The sequence below is a fragment of the Panicum virgatum genome, chromosome 4K (genome assembly GCF_016808335.1).
Source record: "Panicum virgatum strain AP13 chromosome 4K, P.virgatum_v5, whole genome shotgun sequence".
NCBI lineage: Eukaryota > Viridiplantae > Streptophyta > Magnoliopsida > Poales > Poaceae > Panicum > Panicum virgatum.
Window position 1 is genome coordinate 29,432,878 of NC_053139.1, and position 18,314 is coordinate 29,451,191.

The 18,314-nt window shown below is 48.4% G+C and overlaps 2 protein-coding genes across 4 annotated transcripts; both read right to left on the bottom strand.

Annotated features, from left to right (window-relative positions):
- Window positions 1-184: 184 nt before the first annotated feature.
- Window positions 185-13,255, bottom strand: LOC120704732 (DEAD-box ATP-dependent RNA helicase 31). Of its 2 annotated transcripts, none has more exons than XM_039989221.1 (10): window positions 11,903-13,253; window positions 9,718-9,824; window positions 8,691-8,746; window positions 8,394-8,618; window positions 8,099-8,305; window positions 7,940-8,026; window positions 7,760-7,855; window positions 7,460-7,675; window positions 7,038-7,220; window positions 185-734 (listed from the first exon to the last, which is right to left on the bottom strand). In XM_039989221.1, exons 1-10 carry the CDS (start codon window positions 13,186-13,188, stop codon window positions 507-509), a joined length of 2,691 nt encoding a protein of 896 aa, XP_039845155.1. In that variant the 5' UTR covers window positions 13,189-13,253; the 3' UTR covers window positions 185-506. The 2 variants fall into 2 exon arrangements, with proteins under 2 accessions (XP_039845155.1, XP_039845156.1); XM_039989222.1 differs by lacking the exon at window positions 185-734 and adding an exon at window positions 759-1,138 and having other exon boundaries at window positions 11,903-13,255.
- A 548-nt stretch (window positions 13,256-13,803) lies between these two features.
- LOC120704753 (probable protein phosphatase 2C 56) lies at window positions 13,804-17,909 on the bottom strand. 2 transcript variants are annotated; one of them, XM_039989265.1, is made up of 8 exons: window positions 17,508-17,909; window positions 16,790-16,917; window positions 16,615-16,713; window positions 16,317-16,508; window positions 15,814-15,900; window positions 15,451-15,542; window positions 14,479-14,553; window positions 13,804-14,171 (listed from the first exon to the last, which is right to left on the bottom strand). In XM_039989265.1, exons 1-8 carry the CDS (start codon window positions 17,768-17,770, stop codon window positions 14,040-14,042), a joined length of 1,068 nt encoding a protein of 355 aa, XP_039845199.1. In that variant the 5' UTR covers window positions 17,771-17,909; the 3' UTR covers window positions 13,804-14,039. The 2 variants fall into 2 exon arrangements, with proteins under 2 accessions (XP_039845199.1, XP_039845200.1); XM_039989266.1 differs by having other exon boundaries at window positions 16,350-16,508; window positions 17,508-17,904.
- Between the last annotated feature and the right edge of the window lie 405 nt (window positions 17,910-18,314).

Below are 18,314 nucleotides of genomic sequence, written 5' to 3' on the forward strand. Positions count from 1 at the left end.
ACACGATTCTACCATTCCTTGCTCTATTTCTAAGCCTGCTTCTATTCTTAAAAGTAAGTCTATTTTGCTACTCAACCCTTATGTTGTTAAGCATTGAGAGGCACAGGCATAGCGACATGCAAAGCTGATATTATGCTCGTCTTTATTTCTGACATCAACACGGGACTTGGCATTGGATTGGTAGTACCCGCAACTAGTTCTCCGTCCCCATTGATCATGTCAGCACAGATACAAGATCTAGCTTTTACTAAAGGATGGATTGAGTACACGTGGCCTCCAACGCAAAAATATGGTGCTCTAAAGCTATGACTACGTGCTTTGTCAAGGTCCTTACAGGATAAAAGAATGGAGACAATATTATGAAAGTTTGAACTTCTGGGAGCATGACCTGTATTGTAATAGTAAACCTTGTTTTATTAAGCTAGCTCCAAATCTCCTACCAATGCGGGCGTTTTATAGGCGATGTTAGACTATGCGCAAACATGGCTTGGATTCATTGTACCTAACTATTTTGCTCGCAGACCTGGAATGTTGTTCAGACCCATCTTCCTGAGAACAAGCTTAGGCACTGCAGGAGGGTTGTTGAGACCCATACTTCTACTGAACTCGTTGGCGAGTGATACGAGCTGGTATTTGTCACGTCCAATGAACTTATTTGAATTGTAGTATCCAAGCCATGCCTGGTAAGCAGATTCCTTGTCCTTAACCTCCACGTGTGCAAGAGCCTTATCAACCTGCACACAAGAACAAAACATGAAATGTAGCATAATGCAATATGCCAGCGACCAGATTATTATCCTAAAGAAACAATGGCATGCGAAGCTCTGTCTATGATATATAGTTCAATACTAAACAATTATCAGATAGGACAACATTGAACATAGTGCTCAGCAAAATGTTTTGAATGAAGCATCAGCGATTTTCATGGACTGCTCGGAGATGCAAGAGACGATTGGCAGAGTTCAGTTTACTCATTTATCCAAGGTAATAAAATGGCACAGCTCATGATATAGCTAGTTTTTTTTTTGGCATAAGATTGCATGTAATTGGGTTGATAAATCCCCAGATTTTATCGTTAGTATGGGATCGTGGAGGATGTCACTGTTTTTTACAGTCAAAGTCTCCATGATGGCTTTTCCTGAAAAAAAAATATCCATAAATGTAGATAGGCTGTTATTGTCTTGTCAAAGAATTTGTAAAATATCCATATCATTCAGGAAGCAAAGCTTTTCCATAAGTAAACAGCTGATGTGAACTACGAAATTATAACCTGAACTGCATTGAACATCATATATTCAGGAAACATTGGTTTAGTTAGTAAATTGATTGCATAAACATGTTGTTAACATCCACGAGTATCTGGAGAAGGGGAATGGGAATCAGGGAGGAATCTGGGGAAGAACAGCAGCAGGAGACAAAGAACAGGGAAGCAATTGGGAATTGACTTGTCTGCTTTCTCCTTGCCCAGGCACGACGCCGGGTCTCCTGTTATATCGGCACGGTCACAGGCCAACCAGCTGGCCACAACTCAGCATATGCTGGCGACTCAGTGGGCTTGGCCCAAACCCAACTATACTTACGGCCTACGTATGGCTGTTGGAGTATATTGAGCTCATGTGTATAGAGGCTCATCTAGAGGCCTATGTATAGGTATTATATATACCCACCCTTCTAGGGTTGGAGGAATACAAGCATTATTCTCTCCAATATGGTATCAGTCGCCTAGCTCTCTCTTCTCCAGCCGGCGCCGCCGCCGCCCCTCCCTTCCCTCTCTTCCTTCCCTCTCCTCTCTTCCTTTCCCTCCCCTGTTCTGGGCGCCGTTTCCCCCGCGCCTGTGCCTTGCGCGGCGTCGCCTGGGCAGATCCAGGCCCCTGCATGGCCACGCCGGCCCTTGGCGCGCGCTGCAGCCGGCCGCGGCGCCCCTGCCTGGCCGCCCCTGCTTCCTCTGTTTCCTCAGGGCGCAGGCCCGCGTGCGTGGCCGGATCCCGCGGCCTACGACGCGCCGCCACCGGTGGAGGGCCCGCGCGCCGCCGCCCGGGACCCTGGCACGGATCTGCAACCCGGGACGTGCTGCCGCGCGGATCCCGCGGCCCACGCGCCAAGCCCCGCCGCTGCCGGACGCCAGGCCGCGCTGGGCCCCTCCGGATCCGCCGCCCCCTGTGCTCCTCCGGCCGTGGACACGGGAGGGCCGCCCCTGGGCGCCGCTGCCGCCGCCCCCGGCGCTCCTTGGGCCGTCCTGGGCGCCAGCACAGACCTGGCCGCCGTCGCCGCTGCTCAGGCAGCCGCTGCCTTGACCGCCGGGCGCGCGTGGCCTGATCAGGCCGCCGCCGCTGCCCTGCCCGCCCAGGACGCGCTCGCTTCCTCTGCTTCGGGCGCTGCCGCCGCCGCCTACGGCACGGGGGCCGCGGGCGCGGGCGTGCCAGCCGCCGCCGCCTCCGTGGCCGCGGCCCCTGCGGGCGCTGGGACCCCGGCGCGCGCCGTGCGCGCCGCGGGCCCTTCCCCCGCTGCTGCCCCGTCTGCTCCGGCCGTGGGCGTGTGGTCTTGCCCAGCCCGATCTGCCGCCGCTCCTCTGTTCCCAGCCGCCGCCCAGGCGCCTCCTCCACTCCAGGGCGCGGGCCGCGCCGCCGCCGCTGCCGCCTCCCTCGCCGCCGCGCAGGCCATCGTGCCCGCCGCGCAGGCTCAGGCCGTCGCGCCCGCAGACCTGGCCGCTGCCGCTGCATTTGTGGCCGCCGTTGCGCCCGCGGCGCACGCCGCGCAGACCACGCGGGCCGCCGCCTCCCTCGCCGCCACGCACGCCGTCTCGCCCAGGGACCCCGCGCGGGCCGCCGCCTCCCTCGCCGCTGCGCAGGCTGTCGCGCCTGCCGCGCACGCCACGCAGGAACAGGCCCGTCGCGAAGGGGCCCTCGTCCTCAACCCCAGTCGGCGGCCATGCTCGCCGCTGCTGCTCCCTTGTTCGCGCCGTTCTGGACCCCGCCCGCCCCACCCAGCAGCCGACCTGGCCTGGGGGGTGGGACCAAGCCGCACTGGCGCAGTCCTTCAGCGCCATGGGGCGGACGCCGCCGATCAGCACCGAGTGGATCGCCGACTCGGGTGCCTCCTTCCACACCACACCACATGCCGGTATCCTCTCTTCTGTCCGATCCCCACACCCTTGTCCTTCTTCCATCATGGTTGGTAACGGGTCTTGCCTTCCTGTCACCGCCGTGGGTTCTGCTCCTGGCTCTTTTCATCTTCCCAATGTCCTTGTTGCTCCTAAGATGGTTCATAACCTTCTTTCCATTCGTTAGTTTACAACTGACAATTCTTGTTCCATCGAGTTTGATTCTTCTGGCCTCACTGTAAAGGATTCGACCTCCCGGCGTCCGCTACTCCGGTGTGACAGCACGAGGCCCTTTTACACCATTCGCCTTCCTTCTTCCGCTGCACCACTCTCACCTTCTTCTTCGCCCTGGTCGTCTTGGTCTGCCGCATTTGCCGCGACGCCGTCTTCCACCACCTGGCACCGCCGTCTTGGTCACCCTGGCCGCGACGTTCTGACTCAGCTCAGTCGTAGTACCGATGTTCCTGGTACTATGGCTCCTGCTGAGCCCCTCTGCCATGCGTGCCAGCTCGGTCGTCATGTTCGGCTCCCTTTGTTTTCTTCTTCGCATGCGACGCATGCATTTGACCTTGTTCACTGTGACCTGTGGACCTCTCCTGTACTTAGCCTTTCTAGTTATAAGTACTATCTGGTGGTGGTCGACGACTTCTCGCACTACTCTTGGACGTTTCCTTTGCGCGCCAAGTCTGAGACCTTCCCCACCCTCCTCCACTTCTTTGCCTGGGTGTCCACTCAGTTCGGCCTCACCGTTAAGGCCGTCCAGTGTGACAACGGGCGGGAGTTCGACAATTCCACCTCCCGTTCTTTCTTCCTCTCTCGGGGTGTTCAGCTGCGTATGTCTTGTTCGTATACCTCTCCTCAGAACGGCAAGGCTGAGCGGATGATTCGCACAACGAACAATGTCGTGCGCACCCTTCTGATCCAGGCCTCTCTGCCCCCGCGCTTCTGGGCTGAGACCCTCCACACCGCTACCTACTTGCTCAACCGTCTTCCATCCACTGCTTCTCCTTCTCCCACTCCACACCACGCTCTTTTCGGTATCACTCCTCGCTACGACCACCTTCGAGTCTTTGGGTGTGTGTGTTACCCTAACACCTCCGCCACTGCTCCTCACAAGCTGGCGCCCCGCTCGACTCATTGTGTGTTCCTCGGATACTCCCCTGACCACAAGGGGTACACCGATGCTTTGACATCACCTCTCGCCACGTTCTGATCTCCTGACACGTCGTCTTTGACGAGTCGGATTTCCCCTACGCTACCTCCTCTACACCTTCTCCTGACCCCGAGCTGGAGTCTCTGTTTCCGACTGACCCGGTGGTTCAGCCACCATTACCTGTCTGTCCTTTTCATGCAGGTTTTCCCGGCACGCCGGCACCGTTTCCGGTGATCCCTACTACGCCGAGCGCGGCCCCGGTGCCCGCGGTCGCGCCAAGCGCGGACCCGATGTCTCCTGCTGCGCCACGCGCGGCCCCGGTACCTTCACTTGCACCTGCGCGGTACACTCAGCCGGTGCAGCTGTACCGGCGTCGCTCGGCACCGACCCCGACACCGCAGCGGTACGCTGAGCCGGTGCAGGTGTACCGGCGTCGTTCGGCGCCGACACTGGCGCCGCATTCTGCTCCGGAGGCTCCTGCGATGCCGACGCCGGAGCCGTCGCCGCCACCGCCTCCTCCGGCTCCCTCTCGAGCCGAGCCGGAGGTGTACCACCCGTCAGTCATCCATCGGGATCCTCGACATATCCATCCCATGGTGACTCGACGGATGGCGTCTCAGGCCGCGACTCTCTCCGCCACCGAGGGAGAGCCGCGGGTCTCTTCGGTACCCTCCTCTGTCCGCGACGCCTTGGCGGATCCTCACTGGCGTCGCGCGATGGAAGAAGAGTATGCGGCTCTTCTTGCAAACCAGACGTGGGACCTCGTGCCGCGTCCGTCTGTTTGCAATGTGGTGACTGGCAAGTGGATCTGGACGCATAAGCGTCGGGCTGATGGTACACTGGAGCGCTACAAGGCTCGCTGGGTTCTCCGGGGGTTCACTCAGCGGCATGGTGTGGACTATGCTGAGACCTTCAGCCCAGTCGTGAAGCCCGCTACGGTGCGCACGGTCCTCTCGCTTGCGCTCTCGCGCTCTTGGCCTGTGCACCAACTGGGCGTGAAGAATGCGTTTCTTCACGGCACTCTGTCAGAGACTGTCTACTGCTCTCAGCCAGCGGGATTTGTGGATTCGAGTCGTCCGGATATGGTCTGTCGGCTCAACAAGTCTCTCTATGGACTGAAGCAGGCTCCTCGGGCTTGGTACTCTCGGTTCGCCACGTTCTTGCTGACATTGGGGTTCACCGAGGCCAAGTCTGACACGTCTCTCTTCGTCTACCGCCGTGGGGATGAGACTTCCTATCTGCTTCTCTACGTTGATGACATTGTGCTCACAGCCTCTAGTCAGCGGTTGCTTCAGAGTGTCATCTCCTCTCTGCAGCAAGAGTTTGCTATGAAGGATCTCGGTCAGCTCCACCACTTCTTGGGCGTCATTGTTGAGCCTCGCCCGTCTGGTCTTCTCCTGCACCAGCGGCAGTACGCACTCGATATCCTGGAGCGGGCTGGGATGACTGATTGCAAGCCCTGCTCCACTCTTGCCGACACTCAGGCGAAGCTGTCTGCTGATCTGGGTGATCCGGTGGCTAATCCTACTGACTATCGGAGTCTGGCTGGTGCTTTGCAGTACCTCACCTTCACCAGGCCGGACCTCACCTAAGCTGTCCAGCAGGTCTGTCTCAATATGCATGATCCCCGGGAGTCACACCTTACTGCGCTGAAGCATCTCCTCCGCTACGTCCGTGGCACTGTGGACCTCGGCCTGGTACTTCACCGCTCGTCCTCTGCGGAGCTGGTGGTCTACACCGACGCTGACTGAGCTGGCTGCCCAGACACTCGTCGCTCCACTTCCGGCTACGCCGTCTTCCTGGGCGGCAACCTGGTCTCCTGGTCGTCCAAGCGGCAGCCGGTTGTCTCCCGCTCCAGTGCCGAGGCGGAGTACCGGGCTGTCGCTAACGGCGTAGCGGAGGCGTCCTGGCTACGACAGCTCTTGGCGGAGCTCCACAGCCCGCTCGCCAAGAGCACGCTCGTCTACTGCGACAACGTCAGCGCCGTGTACCTCTTCACCAACCCCGTCCAGCATCAGCGGACGAAGCACGTGGAGATCGACCTACACTTCGTGCGCGACAGAGTCGCAATCGGCGATGTTCGGGTACTCCATGTCCCGACTACCTCCCAGTTTGCTGACATCTTCACCAAGGGGCTGCCCTCCTCAACCTTCTCGGAGTTTCGATCCAGCCTCAACGTAGCCGGTGGCTAGTTGTGGCTGCGGAGGGGGGGTATTTGCCCTTTGTACTCTATTTGTACTCTCTTCTTGTCCAGTCTTGAACACCGCTACGTCGGTAGTTCAGACTGCGGGGGGTGTTAGCTTTCTTGTTGTCCAGTCTTGAACACCGCTGCGTCGGTAGTTCAGACTGCGGGGGGGTATTGGAGTATATTGAGCCCATGTGTACAGAGGCTCATCTAGAGGCCCATGTATAGGTATTATATATACCCACCCTTCTAGGGTTGGAGGAATACAAGCATTATTCTCTCCAATAATGGCCCATACAGATAGCATACTACAGGGTCCTGCACATGTATCCCCTACTCAGTATCCCCTACAATTATACTGCTCGATTAGGCCCAATTGTTATGATCTTTAGCGAATCATCGTAGTGAAAATATCTTGTCCAAGGTTCTCGCATAATACATAGATACAGAAATGGAACCGCTAGCTGATTGTCGAGATATATTAAGAATGCGCATTTCAAATCATATACATATATACCAGTGGTAATGTTAACAAAACACCCAATGTTAATGCATGGAGAGATACAACAGTAAGATGTGAACTGGAGTCTTTTAAGTACCTTTTTCTTAGTGTCCAGATCAATTAATGGTTGTGTTGCCTCTGTAATAGGCAAGTCCTTGATACTTCTCAAGAAATATTCCTCCCATGGTGCCAATAACAAGACTCCCGCCCCCTCATTACCTTTGCGACCAGTTCTACCAAGTCGATGAATATATTGCTCTCTGTCAGTTGGCACCCCCAACTGTAATATTGGTGACAGATTGACACTTCAATTAGAAACTATGTGAAGGTAAAAAGATAAGCAAGCTAATAATGAGTTCAGAGTTCCAATTAACTAGCTGTGAGCTGCATGGAGAAAGAAATTTCTCAACGGCAGGTAAGCAGATTTATTTAGGAATTTCATAATTTCTTATTTGTATCATAAAGTGCATATATCTATATTTGCAACAGTAATTAAATATTGTACAAGAGGTTAGTTACCTGCACAACTAGTGTGACATTGGGATAATCAACACCCCGGGCAGATACATCAGAGCTAACAAGAATGAGACCTTTTGACTCCTTAAATTCTTTTGATATCCTGGTTCTGTAACTTTGAGGTTTCCTGGAATGGATCTCACGAACATTCAACTTCAATTCAGACAGAAGCTCAGCAACAAGGCTTGTTACTTTTGCTGTTGTACAGAATACGATCACCTGCATTTATTTCCTCAGTCATTGTACAGAACATATAAAGAACTAGAATAAACTATAAAGATGACAGTAGCAATTAACGCTTACCTTGTAGTCAACATTTTCAGAGATATGATCAGTTAGAAGACCATATAGGATAGAGAATTGTTTGTCTAGTGGTGCAATTAAATGCATTTGTTTCACCTGAATATGGTAATCATAAGCAGTTATGCACACCATTATTTAAAAACTAAGGAGCAATCAGTATATATTCTGTTTGTCGAATACCTGAGAATGTGTTTCTTCACTTCCTTCTTGAACAGTGTTGACAAATTCAAGATCCCTTTTCATGGCAATGTGACATACTTGACGAACCTAGCATGAAAAGTAGAAATACATGGGAAACTGACCAAGCAGTAAAGAGTTACAAGTATACTACGGTGATACCTCATCCGGAACTGTCGCGGAAAATAGGAGTGTTTGACGCTGTTTTGGGAGCGCAGCCACTATTTTCTCAATATCAGATCGGAATCCCATATCTAACAAGCGATCAGCTTCATCAAGAATTAGAACTTTGACTCCCATTAACCTTGTAGCAAACCCTGGTGTGTTCTCCATATGATCCCTAAGCCTTCCTGGAGTAGCTACTAGAATCTGTAAATCAGCAGTTCACCATTGCTTGTGGGTCAGATATCAGAACAACTGACACAGAAGAGCAGTTCAACAAGATAATTTGAATCACCTGGCAAGGGTTAGTATGCATGCGCTTCTGTTCAAGAGCCATTCTAGTGCCACCTATTACAAGCTGCACTCCAATTGATGGATGGAATTTAAGAAGCTTGTTAGCTTCTGCAGCAGCCTGGTCAGCAAGCTCACGTGTAGGGCACACTACAACAACACTGATGGGAGGCCTCTTTTGATCACGATCGGCAGGTGGTAATTTTGAGACAACTTCAATGGCTGGAAGCTGAAGGTAACACAGTTGTACATTACAATTCGAGGGGGGGAGGGAGCATTTACTATTAAGCAGGGTACTTACCAAGAAAGCTACAGTTTTTCCTGTTCCAGTCCTTGCTTTGGCTAGTACATCCTTCCCTATAGAGAGAAGACGTGTTTGTGTGAGAACTGAATAGAAAATATACAATTTAAGTGGGAAATAAACTACTTTCACGATCATGTGCTGCAAATTTTTTTTTACACATTCATTTCATAATTAGTGCAGTTCAAATTGCCTGTCTCTCGGAATGATATACTACTTAAAAATTACATAAATTCAATGTTAATATTTTTTTTCTTGAACCATTGGGCACAGATAATTAGAATTTCTCAAACTTGTTTCCTCTCTCAATGTTTTTTTCTCCGAATAATTCTGATGCATAGAAATTGTGCCACAGTAACTAAATTTTGGGGGGCTTACACTTAGAGGCAAAATAGGCCATTCAATTTTTTTTCTTAACAAATTTTTTTGCATATGTGATTCTCGCAGGTGGACATACAGATAGATGGAAAAAGAGAACTTTAGCATCTCTTCTAAGTTCTTGTAACACCTCCATCAAGCTAGGGAGCTCAGAAGTAATGCTAGGATTCCATAATCTATACAAGCTAATGAGTTGAAGGCATAATGTCATAACTGTTGACACGGTTACAGGGTCCAAACATGCTCACATCAACTGTGAGAATGGCTTTTCCAAAGGGGTGCAAAGAACCTCAACATAACTCATGCATAAACTACATGGATGATTCACTAACAATACAACAACAACAAAAACAAAGCCTTTTATTCAACAACAAAGCCTTTTATTCCCAAGCTAGTTGAGGAAGACTAACAGGTGCTAAAAAATATGCAAGCTACATGGATAGCTTATGCAATTTAGAGCAGGAATTCTAGAGAAATGAAAAAGGCAGGTAAATAGATCTGAAAGTCGAGAAGGCAAGAAATTACAAATTAGAAATGTGTGGGCAACAATGTCCCTTTGCTTAAACTTAATATATTTGCTGAAACAAAATTAATATCATAAAGTAAATTCACAAATGTCAAACATATATCAAACAATACTGAAATGAACCTTGAAGTATGATGGGAAGAGTAGCCTCCTGGACAGCAGTCATTCTTTCGTATCCAGCAGCCTTAACACCTCTTAGTGTCAAGGGAGATAGTGGGCACTCATCAAACCTGTCAGGAAATGGAAGAATATCCATCAGCATGGAGGCTTATAAACCTTTTCCTTTTGCAGTACATGTATGAACTATTCAGGAGAAAAGCAATTAATCTACACTCATTGCTAATCATAGCCCATAGGAATATAATATGCCAATAATCCAATATAACTAACCAAACACAGCGCACGGCTAGTACAGATTCAGTAAGCAACATCATTGCCATCTACTACAAGTTACAGGCTTCAGAGAAATTTGACAGAGATTTGGAAAAATGCTTGATTCAAATAAAGTAGCAGTAGCAACATCAATCAATCAATGTTCTTAAAGCATTAAGGCGAGCCTTGGCGACCCACAGAGAAATTAGAGAAGAAAAGGAAAAATAAGCCTATCAATGGGCCATAACCACACCACTAAATGAGCCCAACCCAAGCCAACAGCACGTAAAGAACCCCTCCCATCCCACCTCACATAACCTATCAAGTCACCCTTCTGCATCGCCACTCCCATCCCCAATGCCACCACCCTGCAGGAACAGCGATAAGCACACCATGAGCCCATGAATCGGCCTCTTACCCCAACTCAAATGGAGCCCCACCGACACCCCTTCCAGACCACCACCGCCGCAGTTAAGCAAGGCCAGATATACGCCAGCAGTTGCGCTGGAAACAGTCTGCGAGCTGCGCCAGCCACAGCGCCAAAGATGAGACAGATGTGGAAGAAGGAAAGTGAACCGTGCAACCTGATGGTTCGTCTCTCCCTCCCTCCTCGTCCCTCCCTCCCACTTTTGGGCTAGGCATCAGGGCTTGCCCCAGAGAGCGTCTCATCGCCTAGGCTACCCTAGGCATCAGAAAAAATTAACAAACAGTTTGTTGCGCCCTCCAAATTTTGTGACAAAGTCAGCTCATCACAAAACTGTGCTTCGAAGTTCAAAAAAACCAATATGAGGGTTCATAGTAATAACTTAAATACCAAGATCAATATCATTAAGAACCTTAACCTACAATCTCAGAGGATATAAACGATGCAATCCATTCCTATGCCATTTTTCCATGGCTCCATCTTTAATACTCTATTCCCTATAGCAAGTAGATTCTGGATTCAAAATGTGTATTGTTTGTGTATTTCAAATACCAATGCTGTGGGTGCAGCTAGATGCAGTCGACCATTGCTCAAATGATAGTAAAAACTCATTCATAGTACTCTTGCAGAATGATCCTCAAACCCACGCATAGTTTCTCCACCTTTTGAGGACAGAAAAATACTCAATTTCTAATAATGCTGCTACATCCAGTGGACCACTGAACCTGTTACACTAAGAAAGAAATCCACCAAACAACATGAATGGTAGGAGACTAAGAGGTGTTGCAGCCAAGTTGGAAGCAGATTGAGAAGCTTTTAACAATATAGTAGCTGTTGTTGACATGGAAGTGATGCAGTCAAACATCATACAAGTTCATATAAGTACCATACAATACAGATGGTGAAAGTAAGCATGATGTGCACTTGGCAATTAGAAAATACGAACCACCATTTTTCTCATATTGCCAATATGGTCATTTATCAATAATCTAAGCATAATTTACATCAAGAAATCTAAGCATAATTTACATCAAGAAAACGAGAAACAATCTACCAATGTACCAAAGAGAGACATACGAGCAATTAACGGAAACAGCTCAGCTTAAAGGAATAAATACTACTCCTTCCATTCACAGATGATAGTCTTATTTCAAAATCTGAAAAATTCAAGATTGATAGTATTATTTGAGCCCGCCCACCCATTGCCTCTCGGGCCCAACACCCATTAACTGCGCAGAAGTAAATTCATGCCTTAGGAAACGACGCAATGTTTCAACTTCGCGTGCCTATGGATGAAAACCAACTGCATGCAGGAGGGGCATTAAAGACCGTTTGTTTTCACAAGGTTTAATCATTAATGATCACTTCTTTTCACTAGGTAAATAATGACGGGATAAGTAGAACTGATAAGCAAAGTTTTTTTGCCTTGGTCATTGTGCCAATCCCAAATAAGACTATCATCTGTGAATGGACGGAGTATTCAGCATTATCTCATAGTTGAATAAGAGGTACCTCTTCTGGCTCAGATAAGAATCACCGCCTCCAGTACTTGTGCCCACTATACTCTTATGTTTAACTGCTTCTTCTTTGTCTAATTTGAAAGAGCCAGACTCCTTACCACCCTCATCATCAATAAGATCATCTTCGAAACCTGATGGGTCATCATCCTCATCAACTTCCCCCATCTCATCATCATCATCCTCTGACAAGCCAAAATCAAACTTTTTCACTCCCCTAGCACCAGAATCACCAAAGCCAACCACATCATCGTCGCCATCGTCATCCAAATCACTTTCCCTCCCTCTTCTCTGCGACACACCAGACATCCTTCCACCACGACCACGTCTTCCCCTCGAGGATTCAAATCCAATGTCATGATCATCATAATTATCATCCAAATCACTATACCTCCCTGCCCTCCTCGACACACCCAAATCACTCCTTTTCCCGCCTTGACGTGGTCCAACACTCTCTGCCCTTCCCCCTTTTCTGCCACCTCGATGCTGCATTCTGTCGGAACAGCCAAACCCATCATCATCGTCCTCCTCACTTCCATCACTCCCTCTTCCTCTTCTCTGTGAGAAACCAGACATCCTTCCACCACGACCCTGTCTTCCCCTCGAAGGCCCAAATCCAGCAGCAGCATCACCATCATCCAAATCACTGTACCTCTCTCCCCTCCGCGCCATACCTGACCCTCTCCCACCGCGACCTCGCTGCCCCCTAGGAGACCTAAACCCGGCCTCGTCATCAAACCCATTTCCCCTCCCTCCTCTCATCACAAGCCCGGACGACCTCCCACCCCGCCCCCGCCTTCCCCTCGTGGAACCAAACCCGGAATCATCCTCATCATCATCCAGGTCACTACTCATTACCCTCCCCCTCCGCTCGAAGCCGCCGCGCCTACCGCCACCGAACTCACCGCCGCCAAACCTCGACCTCGAGAACGAACCCCTCGAGTCCCGCCCGCCCCGGCCGCCCCTGGAGGCGCCGGCGGGGGCCCTGCGGGTGGATGGCGCGTCGCCTTCGTCGCTGCTGCTAACCCCGAGGTGGAACGAATCGGTCTTGAGGTCGCTGATCCAGTCGCTGAGGTGCGCCTCGTCCTCCACCAGGCTCTTAGCGGCGCCGGCCACGGAACGGCCGCGGGAGGAGAAGAGGCGCGGGGAGAAGAGCCCGGCGGCGCCATTTCGGGGTGGGGCGTGGTTGAGGTGGAGGAGGGGGTCCGCGCGCTGGGATGCGGCGGAGGTGGAAGCGGCGGCGCGGCGGAGAAGGGCGAGGAGGTGGTGGTGGCGCCGCATGGCGGCGGGCGGAGGCGGCGTGTTAGGGTTTAAGGTGAGAAAGCCGGAATTGTCAGGGGTTTTAGGCCCAGGCTCTACCGCTCTAGGAAGGAGATGGTCACTTGCGCAAGAGCTCTTGTGAACCGTTCGATCCAGGTTGATTACGGTTCAGATTTGTCAGACTCCCTTTGAATCTCTGCTCATTGCTCAACTGAATCAGGTGTTCATCATCTGGAATCACATTGCCGAAAAACTTTGCGGTCCCAAGAATACGACACAGATTTCATTCATTGCCAAAATGTTTGCAAAGATTATTTGTTTTGTCAAATTCGATAAATTTTCCTACATTCAGCCAAATAACAAACATACAATTCCGATAGCCAATTCTGTTGTGCCAATTTCTCCATAAGATGCCAGGATGCGAACAATCCTTCCAAAAATTGAGAACTTTCTATATGGTTTGACTGAAAATTCACAAATTTAAAATTCAGGTTTTTAATATATGGCGTTATGTACATATTGCAATCTAGCACCAGAACAGGGAACACCAAGAAGGATAGAAACAGCTGTTTATATGGAAACCGGAACCATTTCGCATCCAAGAACCACCACAAAGCAAACAACATATGAAGTGCAGAATGCTTCTGTGAAGCTGGTAAAAAGTTACTGAAGAAATTTCATTCGAGCTCATACTCATCGTTTGGGTGTTTTCTTTCCTACAGAATAAAAGAATGAATCCTCAAATCTGTCAGGGTTGCTCATGTCTTGCAGCAGCCGCACATATCGGCAAAAGCAACTATGTTTTATGGATTTTTTGGGCATAACGCCATACAAAATTGTACTACCGTCAGATGAAAAACTGTCTAAACCGACTACTTGTTATGGTGAAATTGCACGACGACACATGTGATGTTGTCTGCGCTGTGCCTGGAGTAGGCAATTTCCGTCAGCTTCACAGCCGCAGCCTGAGGTCCATCTTCTGCTTTCAGAAGAGCAACAGCATCCTTGTTGACAAACAATGTAAACCCTGATTAGCAATCGAGAAAATATAACCCTACGCTAATATGAAAAAGACCTTGTTCACTGTGAACATTCTTCTTGTGTGTGACCATTTGAGACAGGATACACTGGGTAGCATGTCAATAACTGTTAGGGAGGCTTTGCATGAAGAGATTGGTCAAGTTCACTGAGAACAGAGCAACCCTTCTAAATTATACCAGTAGCTATTGTACTGTGATGGTTTCCTTCTTTGACTACAGAACCAACAGGTTGCCATAGTTGGTTGTTAGAAGCTGGAATTCAAGGAGATACCTCATTTCGCACAACATCCCAAAGACCATCAGTAGCAAGAATTAGATATTCCAAATCACTGTTGACATCTTCTTCCTGCATTTCATAGATGTAACCAAAGGTTAATTTTCCATTGGACTTATCTGACATAAGAAATCAAATTGCTAAAAAAGAACTTCTCAGAAGACTATAATCCTACTCAAGTCAAGAACATCAAGAAAATTTCAAATGGACTAATCATGAGCTTCAAATACTTGAGAACCTAAACTCTAGAATATCACTTCCAGACTTCAGTGAAGTCCTACTGACAGCTTAAGATTTATGCCCTTTTTCACAAGATATAAACCTAAAAGGAGAGAAATCTATCGTTCACACCTCATTGTAGCATGATAAGCAGAAACCATGACCGTCTTCTTAGTTATTCTAGTTCCCGAGTATTTTGAATGTCTAGATGTGTTAAGACTGCGATGCCTATCTCTCCAGAAATAGCTAACACTTGCCAAGTAGTCCCGTGTGACAAATTTCATTAGGAGAAACCATGCTAGCATGCTCCAACCTTTCCCTTGCCACGGAAAACCAGTAAAGGGAAAAGGTTCCCTTCCATGAATAGAGTCCTTTACTTTTTTCCCACATACCACGCAAATCCACTAAAAGATCCAAAAAAAATGAAAAATTTAAACAAACTTCTTCTCAAGAAAAACTCTGGGCTTCACATCTTATTTCAGTAATACCCAATTTTTATGGTTATTGCAACAACATTAATACTCACTCATGTTACAAATAACATAACGATACATTGATACAAAGGTACATCTGTAAATCAAAGAATCAAGGATGAACTAGTATAAGATGTTTTTTAGCTTGTTAAGTAGCTTGATTTATCCTATTAGCGGATCCAGTTGTAAGAGACTAAGACCAACCACAAGAACACTTGCCTAGGTATCAATGGACTGCCGAACTACTAAAAGTTTTGATTAGACTTCAAATGGATACCTGAATGTCAGGTTCGGCTATCACATATTCCTTCAACATACGATTGCCAAATGCACGGGACATTGCCAGAATGCCACCAACCCTCCATGTATCTGCAGAAGTGCTACTTTCAAATGAAGAATTACAGCAACCACTTGATACTTATGAAGCACCATCAACCATCTGAGTACTTGAAAAACAGGAAAAACAAGTATAGACACAAGCAAATGATGCCCCATTAAACTAATGTAATGTCCTCACGTATCATATATCAGACTTGCTTAAAACTGGAGGGCTTGAGGTTCAGGCTAAATATTTTGTTTTTATCCAATTATAAGCAGGCTTAAATACAAAAAGAGTGTTCTGAGGATTAAAAAGGCTTACCATCCCATATAACAACACCTCCAGCATCCTCAATTCGCTTTCGTTCATCTTTCCTGTTTGGTTTGTGATCTTTTGACAGTGGGACAGCTATAGAGCACAGAAATATATGTCAAGTTTAACATATTCTTCACACATAACAAATAAACCAAAGAATAATCGACATTGACAGACTCTAAAGTCATTGGAAGCTTATCAAGGCAAAATAGCAATATAATGAAGTAGTGTTGCATTGATAAAATTTTATTCCAGCACAGCTTATATTCATTAATCATGTGAATAGAAATAAGAGCAACTCCCCTTGGTGACTGAAGCTCAGCAGAGTACTGGTTCAATTGATTATGCTCAGGTATAATATACAAAAACTGGTAAAACAAATATCCCCTCCGTTTGTAAAAGTATGACATTTGGGACAAGCTAATTAGAACATCCAATTCAAAAGGCAGAGGGAGAATAATGACAAACTGGGTATTAATTTTCAAATATGAGAAAAGTCGATGCTGTACGTTTTGGTCTTTTCTTTCTTGCCGCCACTTTACCTTTGCTGGCTTTTGAAGCAACAGCACGTGAATCACCAACATTTGCTACATATAGACGCTTGCCAATCAGAACAGCAGCCAAAGCTGTTGAGCCATCATCTCTAAATGAACTAGATATTGTTTCTAAGATATCTCCATCAGTTTCAAGGAATGTTCTGCCTGTGTTTTGCAAAGTAACCATAAACAATAAGAATATCAGAGTAGCAGCATTTGAAAAGGAAAACAGATGAAAAGACACCACCAAACAGAAGGTAAAACACATTACTTATTGCAAGCTTTGTGTCTGTCAGAAAGTCAGGTTGCTTCATAAGGTTTTGGAAAAGATTATCCTTCAGATATTCAGCAGCAAGGTTTCCTCCATGACCTAGTGGACCAAGGCATCAACTAAATATGATGCCCTAGGAGTTGCGAAGCAATGAAGGCAAGAGTGAAAATGGTACCATCAAATACGCCAAACAGGTTAACTGGCTGTCCATCAACTTTAGTTAATTTAATGGCATAGCAGTCCTCCATAGTAGGTCTCCGTCCTATATAGCTTGAATATCCACAGGTTACTTTACCATCCTCACTGCCAACAAAGTTAATGACCTAACGTTAATCAATTTAGTGCATGAAACTTTAGTAAATTGGAGAAATTTGAGCTGTTAACACAAAGGTGGTATTGCAAAAACAATGTAACTACTTAAACTCTTAAAGCCAGCAACCAAAAATTATATATTGAAGACTAATAGCTAAAACTAGATATATCCATTTATCATGCCACCAGCATCACAAAACGAGACATCTGTAAAATATTTAGTCGCACAACCACAACAGCATGTCAGTGAGCTCTCAAGCTTCCAATAACAAAAATGTGTTAGTAAGATGAATATTTGATGGAAAAGACCAAGGACATGCCATGGTTTGCATCTTACTGCCCGTCAAGCAAATCAATCTGAATTAATAATATCCTCCTGTAACTTCACGAACATAGGCAATTTAGGCACCACAACACTTATCTATCAAGTAAACGTTTATCCACTGATCCACGAACACGACTCACGACACGAGCACACATGGATAACATAACACTGATTAATTCGAATTTAGGAATAAAGATAGACGGTGACGTTTTATTAACCCATCAATTGGCGCGATTATTGCGGCTGCATTGCCCACCTCTCGAATCCGCCGCTGACCCAGCCCTTGCGCCCCGCCGCAGCCGCCACGCCGCGCAGCGACCCCGCCTGCCGCGCCGCCGAGGCCGCCGAGGAACGGGAAGGCGAGGAGCGGCGGGGCCCCGCCGCCGCCGCCCTGCCACCGGAGGGCCCCGCGCGGAACCCGCGCCAGCCGGCGTCCCACCGCTGGCCGCAGGAGCGCACGCGGCGCCCGCCCGCTGCCGCAATGCCGACCAGGCCCCGCAGGGCGGTGGCCCGTGCCATGGTACCCAGCGCGCGACGGATGCCGTCGGCCCAGCGGCGCCGGCCTTCGCGTTCGGGAGCGGGAGGGGGCGGGGGCGGGCCTGAGGCTGGAAACCCTGTGCACGGGACGGCGAAAACGAGCCACCGGTTATTACGAATTGATTGATCGATGGCAGGCTGCGAAAGGAAAAAAGGAGTTTGTTTGTCTGGCTTGGGGAGGGAGCTTATCCGTCCGCTGCACAAGCTTTGTTTGGTTCGTTACGTGAGGACATACCGCATCCATAATCAGCATAGTCTATTCTTTTGCTCCAAAATATTAGTTAACTCTCATGATTGCGTCATCGTGAATGCTCAGTGGTGGCATCTCTTTCTTAGGACATGGCCCGTGTCCTCTTCCTCCTATCCAGAGTAAGGTACATTCCAATCAGCTAAAGTTGAGGCCTTATTTAGTTCGCGAAAATATTTGGATTTTGACACTGTAGTAATTTTCGTTATTATTTGACAATTAATGTTCAATTATTGACTAATTAGACTTAAAAAATTCGTCTCGTGCTAATCAGTTAGA